The 18,584-nt window shown below is 36.9% G+C and overlaps 1 protein-coding gene across 1 annotated transcript; it reads left to right on the forward strand.

Moving 5' to 3' along the window:
• Positions 1-308: 308 nt before the first annotated feature.
• LOC122533880 (protein phosphatase 1 regulatory subunit 3C-B) lies at positions 309-16,728 on the forward strand. The gene is made up of 5 exons (XM_043664005.1): positions 309-920; positions 10,708-10,965; positions 11,353-11,865; positions 12,146-12,718; positions 16,426-16,728. The coding sequence occupies exons 2-4, from the start codon at positions 10,714-10,716 to the stop codon at positions 12,317-12,319; spliced, it is 939 nt and encodes a 312-aa protein (XP_043519940.1). The 5' UTR covers positions 309-920; positions 10,708-10,713; the 3' UTR covers positions 12,320-12,718; positions 16,426-16,728.
• The last annotated feature ends 1,856 nt before the right edge of the window (positions 16,729-18,584 follow it).

Genomic DNA, 18,584 nt, shown 5'->3' on the forward strand with positions numbered 1-18,584 from the left:
AAATATTTCCAAATTTTATTCCCAGGGAGTTCAGGCAAGATGCAATAAAAATTCAGGTAAAAACCGGTATTGACTGATAGCCGAGATCGCTATCCTCTTCTTAACTTCTGGCCCGCGAAGCGGTTCTGTCACCCAGCACAGCGCAAGAATGGAAACACGTGGACTACAGGATTTCTGATTCGCAGTTTCGTCGAAATCACGTGAAACGCACGAGGTTGAATCAGCGCATGCGCGTGGTGGATGAACGCCGGCTTGTCGACGACACGACGCGACACGCCGTCGGATGACACTATGACACTCACGCTGCAGCACGCCGGTGCTTTCAGACGCAGACGAAAAGGGTAGGAGGTTGGATCGCGCGATTCGCGACTAGACCACGTCAGAGGAATTCGACCATCCTCTCCAACTGGTTAATTTCTATAGAAACGAAACAATAAGTGTCACGGTAACGTAACACGCAACGAGAGAATTATGCAGAATTCGTGACATTCGAGAGGTTCGCCGGCGCTGCGTCGTTTTCGATATGTAAAAATCTTCCGGTCCGTCTCGTCGTTCGTAACTGCCGATACCATTTGTACGCACGTGCAAATCGTTCGTTTTTCATACTCGTGTAAATTTCGACACCTTGCGCCTCGTTTCTCGTATTGCCGCGCGAAGAAACTGAAAGAAACCAAAATCCAGGAAGAGAGAGTCTACCGGAATACCTGCGATGTGCTCGATTCACATGCCTTGAAGAGATTTATTGTATCTCGAAGATCTTCCTGTTACTGACGATTTCGACAAAACGTGACAAGAGCATATGGAAGATTGTGACGTTTGGAAGAAAAGCCGAGTCGCGAAGAGGGTCTTAAGAAGAGGGCCCGACTCCTTTTGATTTCATTCCACTCCCAAGTGGCACTGTTCTCCAGTCCAAAAAATACGTGAGTAATGTACTTTTTTCTTTTACATCGGCGATGGCACAGTATCTCATTCATAATTTAATCGCTTGGTTCACGACCAAGAATTTTAGCAAAATAAAGATTCTGCAGTTGAAACGAGAACAGAATATTTGAAATGTTAATTATGATAAACATGACTATTATTAATTAAGATAAATATAGGAAATTTTCTCCTTAGAATGACTGACAATTGACCCTTAAATACTTTAATCGAGGAAAACTAATAATACGATCAGCAATCGTTAATATGTTAATATGGGTAACAATGTAAATCAAATCGTCTTCTACTTGCAAGCGCTAGCATGCAACGTGCGCAATTAATTGATTCGCATCGCGGTCGATGCCACACGAGAATGAAAACATTTGGCTGTGTATTGGCAATTTCTTATGTAACAGAAGCGTGTGAGATTACACAATTGGTTGCCATAAGCAATGCTATTGCAGTTAGAAAATTTCGATAAAATTCATTTATTTTCGCGTCTTATAATAGTGCGTAGTAATATATTATCGTCTATGGGAACCAGACTACTCTGTTTACAAACAAATTATGAGATAACATTCGTTAGAAACGTATGACGAATGTCACATAGAAAAGAGTTTATCTAAAAGTGGCGTTATTATCTCACTTATACGATATCTCACTAGTACGATATACATCGCTCTAAATTCACGATTTAGAATCACATTGGAGGAACAATGTGCATCGTGGTTAGAGCGAAACACGTGCGTGTGATAATCAATCTGAAAAATTTCTGATAATTCGCGTTATACATAGGGGAGACGAAAGCTCCAGAAAGCTCCAGCGGCTGCAGGACTGCGTTTCAAAGAAATGCTATTATCATGCTAATGAAGAAAGGAAATTGACACGACTGATTAACGGTTATGGCCGGGAAGAACATTATTAGCAACGTTTATTGTTTAATCTCCGACGTTTTGAATGACGCGAGAGGCCGATTAACTGGCTCCTGACCTCATAACAACGGAAATAATAAATAAATATTACTCGCGACTTTTATTCTACAGTTTTCTTTTTTCTTTTCTTACACGTTACTAATTACGATTGTATATTTTTAAAAGTACATTTTCCCGATTCCAGATCAGATTATTTCAAATACTATCAAAAAAGTACGAACTTTGGCTCCATACTTGACTACCACAGTATACGTATATTGCCAACCTAAACAATGCTAATCATTTCAACGTTTAAATTACGTTTTATTTATCGATGTTATTGCATGTGTATGTAGATCTACGTTATTTTTTTTTTTTTTTTTAAATTAAAGAATATCGCTTTCAAAAATGAGAAAATCTTGAAATACATAATGTAACGTTATAGTAGTGAATCGCAAGGATCGCGTTCGCGGCTTGTTGGCCGATTTCTTCTTGTAACCGGCTTGACTGCTCTTTTAAAATACGTTTTGTTCATTTTTACGCACGCATGCCCGCGTGCTTGGTGCCCCCGCACCAAGTACTTGTGTTTTCCGGTCACTCGTCTCTCCTTCGACGCCTACCCGGGAGACAGTTGTATGAGCGCAAGACGAATTGTTTGCACATATTATTCCCACGCGTGTACCACGACACTGTGCACTTCCGGAGAAAGTGCAGTGAAAATGTTGCAATTTGCATCCGCTATATAACAATTCACACTTCTTCTAAAATTTTATTTTAAGAAATCTACCGCTCACTGCATTTGTTTGTAATTAGAAGACCATGTACGTATATAATACGTAAAACATGTTAAGTTACATTTTTTGTTTTATATATGAGATTAGTATTGTTCATTATCAATCACACGTTACCAAAACTATTTTTAATTTGTGTCAAATTTAATTATGGGATTCTTCTGGAAAATATTTCTATCAAAAATACCGATTGGAATTGAACATTAGAATTCCTGATAAATTGTTTAAAGAAATTAGTTTTTTGATTTGAAGTGATATGACATTTCCAAAAAATGTAAGGATTGTGTTTGTATAGTATACTTGTATAGATTAAAGTATACATAGTACACATCGGTGAACGTACGATAGAGTTTGTCGCTCCTCTGTTACTTACGTAACACTTGATCGTTTTAAAAGCGTACGCTATTTACTTTTAGGAGTCAGTTTAGCACAAGATAGATATCAGATTTTTCAAATTCGACTTTTCTAGATTGAATGCTACAAAAAGTAGTTGGTCTATTTAGTTTTCGCAATTCATCTTTGCAATAAAGTGTTATGAGACTTGATAAGTTAAAATACATTAAATTGCACGTATGAAGTTGCTTACATGCATATTTACGTATTATGTTATGTGATTTATATATCAACACGATGAATGATGTATCAGTCTTTTACGATTTATTGTTCCACATATAAATCGGCAGGAGTCAAAAGGCTATCATCGCCTATGAAAGAATCTTAATGTTTCTTAAATATAATTATATTCTAAACGCGGCGTGACCTTATCAGTTGTATATAAATTTAGAATCACGGCATCGTACGAATTTTAATTGCGAATCGCGGCGTCCCATACATCGCCTCTGCCAATTTTTATCAATTAGAAAACAGAACGTGATCCGATCGTCGTGTCCGACAAGAATCTCGCACATTTTATCTCTCACAATTGTATTTACTTGATTGATAAAGACGAATTTCCATCGAAAGCACGATCAAAGAGAATTCAGATCGATAACGAATCAATTATCGATCGATCGCGGGCTGTTAGTCATGAAAAATGAGCGAAAAGCTAAATTGTAAAGTGCTGGAAATAAATTTGCAATTTTCGAACATTCGAGAATTTGAAAATTTTACGATTTAAGCTACAAGCAATTCTTATTATAGATAACAGCATGTTCGAATGCTTCGCGCCAAGCTCGCATTGGCGTCTGAATCAATTATCTCGGCGTCTATCTGAATTTTTCCTTTCTTTCGTCGTCTCGCGGGATTTACGCGTGCACGCAACGTGTCTCTTCATTGTGGTTTCGGCGACTAAACTTTGTTCGGTAAGATTCCGCGCTTGAGGGTGTTCAGGCGGCAAGGATATGTCGGTTATCGGGCTGCTTCGAACCAGAAACGCGACGGTGATAACAGACCAGAGGACCGACCTCAGCGGCGCCTTCGATCGCTGAAAAATATATACCGATTCCCAAGAAATTTTACGATCTCGGCCAATATCTTGTAACGAACGAATGGTGCCAGTGATGGATCATTCGATAAGATTTTTAGAAATAATCCTTGCTGCACGTGGCCAGTTCGTGGCCTGAATACACGATACTGAAGAAAGCTTTGTAGGCTATTTGATTATTTTAACATTTAATTTTGTTAATCTCTTTGGATCACCAAGAGACATTTTTGTGATACATTTTTGTTTTACTTTAACACGTGTCATTTTTTTTTATTTTGTCTCTGTATTTCTTTTACTTTACGACAGTCATAAAATACATGCTCTTAAATTTATTTTCAAATTATCTTTCTCATCTTTCTGCGATCATTATCAACGGATGCTTTCCTGTCTCGCGATGTCAGCATCAGATAATAATTGCGCGTGCTCTTTAATAAGAAGGCGTTCAAGGATGAGTAGGATTAGCACATATTTCTCAAGGCTGTTCTTTAATGATACACGACCGTATTTCGTGATAGAAGCTGACGCTATAAAAAGAAGATATTCAAATTTCTCTAACCGGTTTCTCTCTAATAATTCACGTATGCGATTCTTGACTCTTGTTCTCTCTTTTATTTGTATCACGCACAGACACACGCACACGCGCAAAGGTGAACCGGTTCTACCAAACGCTTGTATTTCTTAAAAGCAAACAATTTCTACGAACTTTTATTTAAGAAAAAAAATTTATTTAAGAAAAAAAAAGAGCGGAAATTTGTCGGATTCTTTCGCGTGTAAAAAAATTATCATGTTGACGAGAAAGTATTATTTTTACGTATTATTTTTAAGAATAACCAATCTTATTAGTTTGCGTCTTGTGATAAGTTGTCTCATTATCATAGGTCAGGCATACTCAAAGATTTCAGTCACTGGAATGTCATTAAAGTTTCACCGCTACACATAATATTTTTCCTCTCTCTTTCTCTCTCTTTTTCTCTCTCATTCTCTAGCCTCGTGTATCTTAAAACTACTGTGTACATATCGATCTATTATGCAACGAAACGATTTGCATAATTGGTGCCAATGCGTTATCAAGAGAATACACGAGCAAATGTTGAAGCAATCAATAAGAGCAATCGATAAAAATAATAATTTACACATATATTTGATTTTCTTCTTATCAGTGGTATTATTTCACATTAGCGTGACGATCGATGACATAGTTGTCACGTAACAATAGTTCTCTGATCGGCATAAATGCTTTGCGCGAAGATGAACCAAATCGTTCGATTAATTAACGAGAGAAACGAGTACATCAAAATTAAAAAGTCAGAAGTTTTTTATCTGGTGAGCGTTAACTGGTAACAGGCTGATAAAGTCGCGCAATATTTTCCAACCAAGCCAAGCATCTTTCTGCTTTCGTATTCGATTAAATATCTCGTCAAACTCGTTAAACGTGCCATTTTCGATTTTAATTCACAGATATGTATTTTTATACCATTTTTTTTTTTCCCCTAAAATACGCGAAATTGCTTCGCATATCTGTTCGCGAAAATATACATGTTAAGTAACACGTCGATTAATTACCATGTGAAAAAATTGATTGGCCAGCGATAAATAGTTTCTGATTTGGTAGTAATTTTGTGAAATTTCTGTCGCCTGCGCGATGAGTCAAGGACTCGTATATTTTCTAATCTTATCGGATTAGTCGTAGTCTAGTTCCACACGTGACTTCCAATAACCCGCGACCTTTCCTTATCCGCGCCGATTGATAGCAAATTAACAATAGGAGTGGATTTCATCATAATTGAAATTGAAACGATCATCATATTGAAATATTGTTACTTTTTGCAACGATAGACTCGTTAGATAACGCCCGCGTTCAATATAAATTCCGCGTTCAAAATAAATGTAATCGCTCCCAGCGGGGATTAAAAATAATATTTTATCAGTGTGTTAATGACTGGGAAACATACTGCAGTGGTATTCTTCGTGTGTATTCCAATGAGACGCCGTTGCATCATCAATTCCTGAACAAAAAAAAAAAAAAAAAATTGTATGATTTCATTGCCAAATAATATTGAATAATGCGCGAATGGAACCAATGTGCGCATGCACAGTACTTCGTACTTGGAACGTGCATTAGCACATACAATATATATATATATATATATAACCAGTGGTATAACGCGTGAAAATATTTCGAATTTAAAACAAAATACAAAACTAAAAAAAAAAAAAAGGAAAATGAAAAAAAAAAAAAAAAAATAGTCAAACATGGATCGGGTTACCTTTCGGGATCCGCCGAATAGTTATTTTAAGAAATCGTCAGCCAAATGACTAGACATCCCAAGCTAACATCGTTCGTACACACGTGTGTCTAGCAGTCTAGCAGCTCTCATGTAATTTTATAGTCTGTTTAGGATTGCGCGTCATATTTACTGTACGCTTACAGGTCGTTAAACCGTCAACGCGAACTCCTCTCCTTTTCCTTGGCGATCTTTCTTTTCCTTGAAAGTTTGAAAATTTAGATTTTAATTTCATTTAATTATATTATTCGCGAAACAATTGAAATTGTCATAACAGTGTAACAAGTTCGTGATAACAGTGATAAAGCAATTAAAATAATAATACGGTGCGTCGTCTGGTAGTGTATCCCTAAGAAATTACAAACAACGTTCAGTTGTAACGCAGCATCTACAGTATCATAGGAGTCAGACAATTGGACTTGTTCCAAGGGCGGAACGCGTCTCAGTGTAGCGTTTTGAAGATGCGCCACGCTAATTTTAATTGCTGTCTTGCCCGAAATAGCACCACGGCTGCGCACTTTTCCTTCCCGAGTCACGAAACGTGAACATGCTTGATCCATGACAAAACCATCCTCGTCCAAATTTACTGACCTTTCGAACGCCTGTTCGATTTATAGACGAGATCGGTCTGACTGTTTGTTGACCGTTTGTGATACGGTCGACTCGAGGAAAGAACGGACACAGTGAAAATAGTCGAATTAAAAGACAGAGACCCTCGGCCCGGGTTAAGAGACGCTCTGGTATTATCATCCCAGTGGCGTCGTGTCTTGGATGCGCGATATTCATTGTAAAAGTCTCAAACAAACTTGAATTATGAAACATAATTATGAAATGATGACACGATGCACCATCGTCTCGAGCGTGATCGACTCAATTATCTAATCGAGCTTTTTTTTTTTATCCACTTTTTCGTCTACAAAAATAGACGAAAAAGTGACTTTTCTAATTCCAGTTTCTGTACTATAGGTTTTTTTTTTCTTTTCATACTTTTGCCTCGCGTGTCTATACGCGTGTTTCGCCAGTATACGAGCATAAAGTTTATTTTACGCAATTGTTGCGTCATTCTGTTATAACCTCTCACGTAATGCTTCGTAGACATTGCCGATTCGGACACGTGGTGATTTCTTTCGGTTTCAAGCGTACGAGAACATGCTATGTGTACATACGAGAGAAAGACGCGATTTTTTTTTCTTTTCTCCTACGAGAGTATTTTAAAATCCAATATCTCGCGAAACAAAATTGATTTTTTATTAAGTCGTGAGGTTATAAGGTCGTGTGGCAAGGTCATATCGGTCGATTTCAAAAGTATTTATCACACTTTAGATGATTTGTCATTTATTGCTAAAAGACGTAGATCTTTGGATGGAATAAGTTGTTCTTCTTTCTAAGAGTGTTACATTAAAGTATGTCCTTTTTTAACTGCCCAACTCGACATCGAGGCAAAAAGAAAGTCAACGAGAAAGAAAATTATACTTATAGCAGTATTATATTTTGTAAATTGATGATAACGTGACTTGGTGGGGGGTTCAGATCCCCACCAAGTGTGCTGCGTGTTTAATGCACTCTCTCGCGAATTCTTTTCTTATTGGCCGAAAGGAATCACGTTATGAATTCGCGGTAATATTCGCTTTCGATCGGTTTCGAGAACAGCGACGCCTCGATGTATCGAGGACGCGCAAGTTTATCAGCCGAGGAATTAAGATTTTTTACGTCGGAAAAAAAATTGATATCGACATATTTCGACTTCTATGTTGCATTAAGCCTCCACGCGCGATAACGGAGGTGAAGCATTTATTATAATTAATTTTGGCAAATGTGCAATAATGTTTAATACATAGATAGATACTTTATCACATACTATTCGAGCAGATAAATTCAAGAATTTCTCGGTCGTCGTTGAAATATTTTAAACTTTCAAAAATGTTTCAATAAATTATTAGGTCATGTTATATACATATACATAATATTTTAAATATCTTTGACGAATATATCGCGCGTTACAGGCGATAAATAATTTCAGAATTATTAATAAATAATAAATGTAATAAGATAACATCTATTTAATCTTTAATACAAAAGAATTTCGTAAGATGAAGAATAATTACGTTCCAAGCAAGTGGAAAGTTTCTCATTTAACTTTAATCTCGCTTAATCACTAGAACGGCTGACACGCTAGACAAACTTTTTTTCTTTTCTGAAATGAATCAGTTATCAAACGGAACACAATTACAGTGCAATAATTTGCAAGAGTTCGACGTTCATTTACAGCTGGAAAATTTGGTCTCGGAGCGTACTTGCTATATATACTACTGTTGATAAGTTTACGAAATGAATCTTATATCGATGAGAAATAAAATGAAGCCTCATAGTCATAACACGAACATTGCAGCTGTTAATCATGGCAGTATTTTCACTCGAAAGTGTCACCGTGGACTACACGCTAAATGAGATAAGAAATATTGTCACTTTTCTTTTTTTTTTTTAAGTTTCTTTCTCCAGACCACGCCGTTTGACCCTGACACCTCGTTCGCGTAATGATAAATAATGGCCGAGAATGTACCCTTTAATTTCAACCCTTCGTTATTTGCGAACAGTCGTATTGCGTTCAATTTATTTCTTTTATTTTTTTTATTTCAACTGCCAGTAATTTCTTGTCAGTGGATACTTTCCTTGTGTTAATTGAAATATATTCTCAAAGAATGAATAATTTGAAAAAAGAACAGGCAGTTTTTCAAATTATATTAGAAATGTTATTATTAATTATTATTAAAATTATATTAGGAATATTATTATTAATTATTGGGGATGATACCAAGATTTCCTTCTTGTTTTGTTATTATTGGCTTGGGAAAATTCAGAGAAGATAGAAATACATAGTAGACAAGACGCGATGAGTCTATATAGTTGAAATTCAAAACATCCGATTCGCGATATTGCTATAGCACTTGCTTGGTTCCGGTCTGGTACGTGTCAAGTCTGGTTCGAGAGCAAGTCTCGAGGGACGAGAGAAGAGACTATTGCCACATTTAAAAGTCGTAATTCCACTCCGGCAGTAACATGACCACCAACGCGCACCTATCTTGCCGCGCAAAACGCTTCGCTGTGATACAAAATTTTTCAGTCTGCGCGTACTCTTTCGTGCAAAAACGACAGAATGAATTATCTTGTCGTTCCATCGACCCGTTGATATTAAAACATCTCAAGCTATCGAGTGAAAGTACAAAATACCTCTACTTGATTCACGTAGTCGTCCAAGAATTCAATTAGTCACTAAACGTAAGTTTGAAATTCGAATTCCGTGAACTCAATGACAAATACGGTTTTATTTTATCAGGGGAAAAAAACCTGATCTATATTTGTCCGTCAATCGGTCAATAAGTTGACTCGGTATTTTGCAAGCTGCGATAAAACTCTTCATTAAGATAGACAAGCGAGCTTAAGTCCACCTTCCTCCTGTAATTTTCCAAGTGTACGCATCTGTGAATATTTGTCGAACAATTTTGGACTTACAGTCGAAATCATTTGACAAATCCGTGGCACAGAATGACTCACGTGATTCGACGACACGTAATATTGTTGACGAAATTTTTGGCAGTGGACAGCGCACGTTCCTTGTTACTAAAGGTTTGGGCGCTTTTGTCAGATCATTCATGCAACGCGGGTTTCAATTTCGACAGAGCGTTTCTTCGGCGGAAGCATTTTACGACGTAAAGATTGGGCCTCTTCCGTTGGGCCAACTCGTGGCTGAAAAAATGGTTAATAAAACGATCATACTTTTCAAGTAATTGAGTTTATAAAATCCACGTTTAACACTTAGATACCAAAAGTTTAAACGAGATAAAAATTTTTATGTACTTGCTGAAGTAAATATTTAGTAAAAGTTTTAGTAGAAGGAAAAGTACTAATAAGTAAATAATATTACTTATTACTTAAAAGTAGTAATAATATTATAATATAATATATTATATTATAATAGTATAAGTACTAGTAATATTATTATAATATAATATATAGTAATATTATATATTATATTATAATAATAAATAGTATATATAGTAATATAATATATTAATATTATTATAATAGTATAAGTAGTAATATTATTATAATATACTATAATTAATATTAATATAATATACTATAAGTAGTAATAATATTATAATATAATATAATATAATATTATAATATACTTATTACTTAAAAGTAGTAATAATATTACTTATAATATTCACCAAAAGTAGAATATCTAATATTAATAAATTAATATAGAATTTTTAGTAAAAGTGTTAATAGATCAAATCGAATTAAAAATTGTTTTTTGAAATAAAGGATACTGCAGTATACACTAAAGGATAAAAAAAAAATAATTTCTTTTCCAGATCTAAATGTGTTCCATAGCGATGCCAGCTGAGCTGCTTCTGGGGCATAGTCCTCCAGTGTATAGCTCGTTGCTGTACAGTCCCTTAGTAGTAACAGCACCGACGATTACTAGTAGATCGGTGCCACCCAGAATAAGGCCGTGCTTGACATCCGGTTCCTTGACTATAGATAGCATTCGAAACAGCAGCGATGGCGGTAGTAATAAGCAGAAAAAAAGGGTTGTATTCGCCGACGATCGTGGCCGTCCTCTCACTCAGGTAAATTCTAAATACACTTATTGTTTTAGAGTCTTGTGCTCTGGGTAGTTGTGAAAGGAAATAAAATGACGCTCTGTCTGCGATGCAGGTTTTACCTGACTGACTTTCTACTTGTATTTGAACTTTCCCCCGTAGACTGTCTGTGTTATTTTGATTTTCTAAATTTGTAATCTTATATTTTTTGATTACCAGTCAGTAGTACCATAGTCACAACAAATTTCGCCTTTAGGATTCAAATGATTTGATTCAATAATTTATTCCCAGCCTGCTGATTATTTTTACTGATCAATGTTATTCACCTTTAGCAGAGAATATGGTTAGAAACATAAAATACATGTTTTACTCAACATAACGTGCTTCATGAGTTTTATGTCGTCTTATTGTCAGGTTCGAGTGATGTCGGAACCCAGCAACGTGCCACCATTGTGGAGTACAGCGTACCTCGCTGGATTAACCGGGCGACTTTTAAATTCGAAAATCGAGAACGATCAGGCGACAGAACTTGTGTCACCGTGGCAGGTAACCTTCCCCCAACCAGCGAGCGATTATCTGACCTTTCGCCAGAAACTCGATCAGGAGAACGTCAGCCTAGAGAATGTGATAGTGAGAGAATCGGAACAGAGTCTAGTTGGCACCATCAAGGTACGTAATCTGGCGTACGACAAAGAAGTCGTGGTCAGGGCGAGCAACGATTCTTGGAAGACGCACGAGGACGTTCATTGCACCTACGTTGAGCAACCTGGCTCTCCCGCTCTGATTCTGTACGATACCTTCCGATTCCGGTTAACTCTGCCAGTGAAGTCCAACATGATAGAGTTCTGCGTGCGATATCGTACCGACGGAAAGGAGTACTGGGACAACAATGATGGAAAGAACTTCGTCGCTCGCAAAAAGTTGGAGGTAATCTCACGTTTATTGGAACAAAACTCACTTGTCAAGTCCCAACAAAATCCATTTGCTTCACTCATGACATTTATAAGACGAAGTAAATTCACAATGAAATAATTGGAAAGTATAAAATTAGTAAAAAAAATAAGTAACTTTGCACGCTGTAATTTGTTTATGATGAATCTTTGCAACCCACGTCAGATCTTCGTTACACGAACGATGCTATTATGCATTTTGTTTCATCACTGTACCTTGCAATAAATGGAAAGAAAAGAAAAAAAATGTGTTGCAGCCACGAGCACCTGCCAAACGATACGATATCCTGACGACAACCTGCGACGGTTTCTCGAGCAACGGCATGCGAGACAGTATACCTCGAGTGGCAGACGCGACCAGGGCGAACGTCCGCACGTGGAGCGAGTTCGCCTCGTGGCAACACCTAACGAACGACACCCCATACTGGTGAATCCCTCGTCACTGGTTAAAAAAACGATTGTACGAAAGTCGTACGAATTCTTCCAGTTCTACTTGGTTTAATGATCACGAGACGTAGATCATGCGGGACGAGGTGGCAAAACGTAACGCACACGACACGACACGACGCGAAATGGCGGTCGTACGGATCACCTGTCTATCTGCAGTCTAGTGGACGGACACAAGACCAGGAACAAGAGAGCGGAGAAGAGAACAGTGACAAATGCAATGGGGAAGCGATGGGGACCAACGATTGAGTTCGAATTGTGGAAGAACACGCTTGCACGGAAGCGAAAAAGAGAGAGAGAAAGAGAGAGAGAGAGACATAATCGGAGGTCAATGGAGCGCGGAACTGGCGAGAAAGGAGGCGATTGGTCGCGTTACATTTATGGTAAGTTGATCTCAGTAGTCAGTTTGTTATACACAGTGTATAACGATCCTGAATTCACTTCAACGATTTTTGCTCTTGCGAGCCTGCTTGATTCTATCAATTAGGTTAATCAATTTCCCTCGACAAGCGAGATCCGCAGGCTAACTAGAACTTCATTTGCTGTCACGTGTAAAAGATAGACGACCGATTCATTAGCAGTGGAGAGTCATTTGGTTAGCATGAAAGACAACTTGGTAGTAATGCTTCTGTCAAGTCATCTTGAAAGACATAGTTCGTAGAGCTATCGACGTAGCGCGGTATATATTTTTTAATGAAACGTTCTTGAAGCGCGATTTGAAATGAACGACGAAATGCGTTCAATGAAGTCTAAATCGCCTTGGAAGTTTGTAGAAAAATGAAAAATGACGTTGCTGGGGCTTCTTCGCATCTTTTCTCTCTGTCCTTGCATTAGTAGTAAGCGCTTCAACTTTCTCTCTATAAATAACAATCTGGCGTGGCGCGACGATAACAACCGCGACTGGTGGAGAGTCGCCTGACTCTAATCGCCTTAACTAAAGGTTGTTACCACGCGTGACAAGATACATTCAGTTGTTCGTCTTCGTTTCTCTCCTTCGCCTTCGTGTTCGTTAAGCCAGTTTCATACGCCGGTCGTACGTCAGATTTGCTCGAGACAGCGTCAGAAACTAATGGCACTAATAAAAGAAGAAAGACGCTAGCTTTCATAATTGGAAGAGATATTCGTGGATCGTTGTTTAGAACAAAATAGTGCACATTCACTTTTAGACTCAATGTTGTTCAAGACGAATGTGAGAGGCCTTTTAGATCGTGTAAGTGCGGAGGACTCTTGCCTCTGCGCCGAGTGCAAACGAACTTCTCTCAGGTCACGTGACTTCAATCAAACCAACGATACTATTATCGCCAAATTTGTCGCTGTTAACCCGTGTAATTTAAAAATATCGATTGCATTCTTTGATTTAATGTTCAAATGATCGCTAGCTTTATCGAACACTGAATATATATATATATATATATATATATATATGTAGAAAGAGAGTAAAGATAAAGAAACTCATATTTCGCTCATATTTATATGCTTACTTGCTTATACATTTACAACTCATATTTATATATTAGATCTTTCATTAATGCCTGCATGTTACTCGTGTACACTTCCGTGTGCCTTGTTAAATATTTCACCAAGGTGATAATTTCGAGAGTTCGCTCGAAGCGAACTTTATAAAATCGCGAATGACTTCATGGTCAAAAGAAAATGAGCAGCCGAATCCTTGGCCTACTGCCAGCTGTCTGACAGACGCGCGAACGCACTCTGCCTATATACATATTAGCATAAAAGCAGTTTGCACGTTGGGAACGTTTCTCTGATTCATGCGAAGCTTTGAACTAGACCGAGAGCCGCGTAAACACGTGCTCACGAGAGAGAGATTTTACGCACGTTCAATTTAGCCGAAGGAGACCTGTACGAAAGCCTTGCGAAATCGAATTCTCCGTCCGCGCGTATTAACCTAGTTCACGTCACGCTTTAATCGGCCTATAAATCGGTCGTGTCACATTTTAAGCGGTCACGCGAAAAGCCTACGACAGATACAGACATTGAGCAATAAAAAAGATCGAAGGATTGTTATCATTTCACGAAAAGACCAAAATAACTGTGAGAAACGAGCAATTTGGTTCAAGGTTTGAACGCGAAAGAAGACACACGTATTTTTCAAAATTTAACTATAAATTATGAATTCTACATTTGGACTGTCCCGCGTTCAAATTATTATTTTTTTATTGTTATGATTTAAATTTATAATAATTTATAATAAATTTATTGATGATTGATTACTATTAGCACATCATTATAGATTATTTATTGATCGGTTGTGAAAAATTTATTGTTGGTTGTTGATTATTATTTTTTATTGTCATGATTTATATTTCAATAATTTATTATTGGCTGTCTTGTTACAATAAATTTATTCATGATTGATTACTATTAGCACATTATTATAGATTATTTATTGATCGGTTGTAAAAAATTTATTGTTGGTTATTGATTATTATTTTTTATTGTCATGCTTTATATTTCAATAATTTATTATTGGTTGTCATATCATGATATAGTTATTGATAATTAATTATTACTAGCTTGTTTTTATAGTTTATTTATTGACCGGTTGTGAAAAATTTATTGTTGGTTGTTGATTACTATTTTTTATTGTCATGATTTATATTTCAATCATTTATTATTGGTTGTCTTGTTATAATAAATTTATTGATGACTGATTATTATTAGCACATTATTATAGTTTATTTATTGATTGATTGTGAAAAATTTATTGTTGGTTATTGATTATTATTTTTTATTGCCATGCTTTATATTTCAATAATTTATTATTGGTTGTCATATCACAATATAGTTATTGATAATTGACTATTACTAGCTTGTTTTTATTTATTGACCGGTTGTGAAAAATTTATTGTTGATTGTTGATTATTATTTTTTATTGTCATGAGTTATATTTCAATAATTTATTATTGGCTGTCTTGTTATAATAAATTTATTGATGATTGATTGTTATTAGCTCATTATTATAATTTATTTATTGATTGGTTGTAAAACATTTATTGTTGGTCATTGATTGTTATTATTTTTTATTGTTGTATGATTATTGTTAGATTATTGATAGATTCCAGACGTGATGTTAACTCAATTAATTTTCGATTGTGCAAAAGATAACGATCGTTTACGAGATTAACGATTTAGAATTTTCCTCACGGTGGTATTTTCTGTGTGCATTGCTCTTTACGCGCAATGTGGAGGGAACTTGTACCGGTTGAGGCGTGGTTGAAAAGTCGTGGCGCAGGATCATATATATCGGCTTCACATTGCGTTGTAGTCATGCCTGTACCACGCCTTGTAAGTTCTGTAAAAACTTTAAGACGTCTAGACGTGTGGGTTGGCTGGATAATTTCAACAACTCGGAGGCAAAGTTGTTTCGCGTTTCCAAAGCTGCGCACTTTTCACGCTCAAAAACTAGCAGCTTCGATATATAGATATTTTGTTATGTAGATTTCAATAGAGATTATCGGTCAACCGTGGTCTCGAAATCACAATTGTTAGAATAGTGATAATTATTGAACAAATCGCTTGAAGAGTCACAAGTAATTAAATATGTAATTCGCTCGTTCGTGAATTCGCGGGTTATCAGTCGAAAATGACTCGTGCCGATAGAAGACATAATTTCACGATAATTAACATTTGATTACGTCACTGATTGATATTCCGACCTTTGCCACGGCGAGGACATAACTGCAAACACATTCACGTACACAGTGAGCCACGTTCAAATCGTTAAAAATTCTAAAAACAAATTCGGTTATAAATACGAATATGTTGCATGTTTGTACACGTAAATAAATGTATACTAACAACGAAAAAACATTTCCTATCGTATCTTTTTCTTCCGTCTCGTGTTTATATAACACAAACAATATTACTTTCGCTTCGTCGAAATCAACAAATTTTTATATCAAATTTCTCAAGAGAGGGAAAACGCACATAATTCGGAGAGGTTAAAATAACAATCATCGTCGAGTGTGTCTACCGTGGCGGTGACCTTCACACCACACGGCTTGTTGAACAAATTCATTACAAAGCCAACAGCCATTACACACAGTTCTTGTTTCTTCTCTTGTTTCAGATTGCATGCGCTGAACAGAAGACAATACACGGGAAAACAGTGTGCGGAACAGCCGTGCGAGAGAGACAACGCGCAGGCCAACGGGTTTGTCCAATTCGAACGTATTCGAAGATCGGTGAATGATGGACGAACGTGCGTTCATTCCGAAGCTTTCCGAGGAGGCTCTTCTCTACACGCCAATTCTGGAGATCGTCAATGCGTCTTCTTCTCTCAATCGTCGTGTCTTCCTTCTCCTTCTCTTCCTCTATCCTGGAACTTGGCTGCCATCAGCCGAGGACAAGTCCGTCAAGATAAGTTTCCATTTTTTTTTTTTGTTTTTTTTTTTTGTTTTGTTTCGAGAATTGACCAAATCTCGCTGGTCTCGTCCGTTCCTCTTATTCTCTCAACACATCTGTCTTCCTTCTTCGCTTCGTCTTTTCTTATTTTCTTTCTATCTTCTCTCTCATTCTGTACAATCCTCTTATTTTCTCGTCGAACGTCGATGTTCTTTATTTTAGCGGGGTTTTTTTTTTTTATCTCTTAGTTGGGGTTAAAATCGACGATTTTTTTTTTTTTTTTAAACAAGTAACGCCGAGATACGACGGATGGTCAGTGTAACCGAGAAAGAAAGATCAAACTCGATTTGGTTGCGCGTTTGTTCAGCGATTTTCGAGCGGAATGCGCGCCATCTTGAACGAGATCAGAGAACAGTTTCCTTGTACATATTTATACTGGTTTTTTTCTCGCGAAATGACTGCGTGAAAGTTCTACGTTTGTTCCAGTCATAATCGCTCAAGATGGAAAAGCCAACAACAAAGAGCGTAACTGTTCAACCAGTTCTATAGATCGTCGTCGTAGATCGTAACACGCGTAAGAATGTAAATCACGAGGAAGAGAAAGATCGGTTACTTGTTTTCCGATTTGATATTTTTATTTTCTGAATTCTTTGTGACCGGTGCTAACCACTCTCTCTTTATCTCTGTTTCTTTTTTTTTTTGTTTTTCATTGAAACGATCCATGATAATAACTGTACAAAAGAGGCCAATGTTACGCAATCTTCGTTCGTATTATAATCCCGTATTGGTTGTTATCGTTCGACACATTGGTATCAGTTACCACGCCTATAGAATACTCTCTCGTAACATGTCACGCGACAAATTACTCAACGATTAGTACGTCGATACATATACTCGTATAGAATCTTTCCTTGTAAAGTATCATTTTAATCCTGTACTGTATGTTTTCGCGTAGCTGTGTATATATATTTTTATTTTTATGCACACTTACCGGAAGCGCTGTTGACACTTGCAGTTGCATGTATTTTTTTTTCTTTTTTTTTTTTTTCACGAACAGTTCGATGTGCGAGCCAATTTCATCTTTCGAGAAAGAAGGATAGTAGATTTAAAATTCTCTGTTCTCCTCGACGATACTTGTATACATATTTATGTGCTCTGTGGCACCGATGCAAAGGCACGAGTCATGGAATCAGAGACAATTGCACGTACTATACATAAAGCACAACAGAGGAAAGAATTCGTTTTTTTTTTTTTTTTTTAGCAACGTACTAAAAATATATTATTCCATGCCTGTTCTATCTGTTCGATATCGAGAAAACTATACGAAAACTATACGAAAACGTTTCGACTCTCGGAAACGAATTCTTTTCGCACCCGTGTAACCTTACACTCGCGATCAGCTATGAAATTCGATCTACACCTCTTTTCGCTTTCTTCTTTACTATTTTTCATGAAATACAAATCAACGAACTACACTATTATTATTATTATCATCACTACTATTACTACTACTACTATAAAAATATCGTTATTACGATCGCATAACAAGGAATAGATTATGCGCATGCATGCCGACGATTAACACACATGCACTACGTACGACCCGGAAAAGAGAATTTTTCTTTCTTTTTTTGAAAAAAACTGATTTCTTTTTAGCGATATTTTTAACTTTCATGCCCAAATGCAACAGCCCAGAGAGAGACAAATATTCAGGAAACGAGATTTTCTTTGCAGGGGACGTCGCGTGGCACGATGACACAGTTAAACACCTCCAGTTCCTGCAGAGAAACGGACTGAAGCAGGATTGGAGGAGAACTGCGATCGTGAAATTGCAAGGAGGGAGGAGAGGTCGTCGAGTTTGTAGAAGAACACGGGTGTAATTAG

The sequence above is a fragment of the Frieseomelitta varia genome, unplaced genomic scaffold (assembly GCF_011392965.1).
Source record: "Frieseomelitta varia isolate USP_RPSP 00005682 unplaced genomic scaffold, Fvar_1.2 scaffold_558, whole genome shotgun sequence".
Lineage (NCBI taxonomy): Eukaryota > Metazoa > Arthropoda > Insecta > Hymenoptera > Apidae > Frieseomelitta > Frieseomelitta varia.

Bases quoted from the DNA above. Each gene is read 5' to 3' on its own strand.
- LOC122533880 (XM_043664005.1), top strand. From the start codon at position 10,714: ATGTGTTCCATAGCGATGCCAGCTGAGCTGCTTCTGGGGCATAGTCCT. The intron at 10,966-11,352 runs GTAAATTCTAAA...TCTTATTGTCAG, and splicing joins GTGGCCGTCCTCTCACTCAG to GTTCGAGTGATGTCGGAACC. The intron at 11,866-12,145 runs GTAATCTCACGT...AATGTGTTGCAG, and splicing joins TCGCTCGCAAAAAGTTGGAG to CCACGAGCACCTGCCAAACG.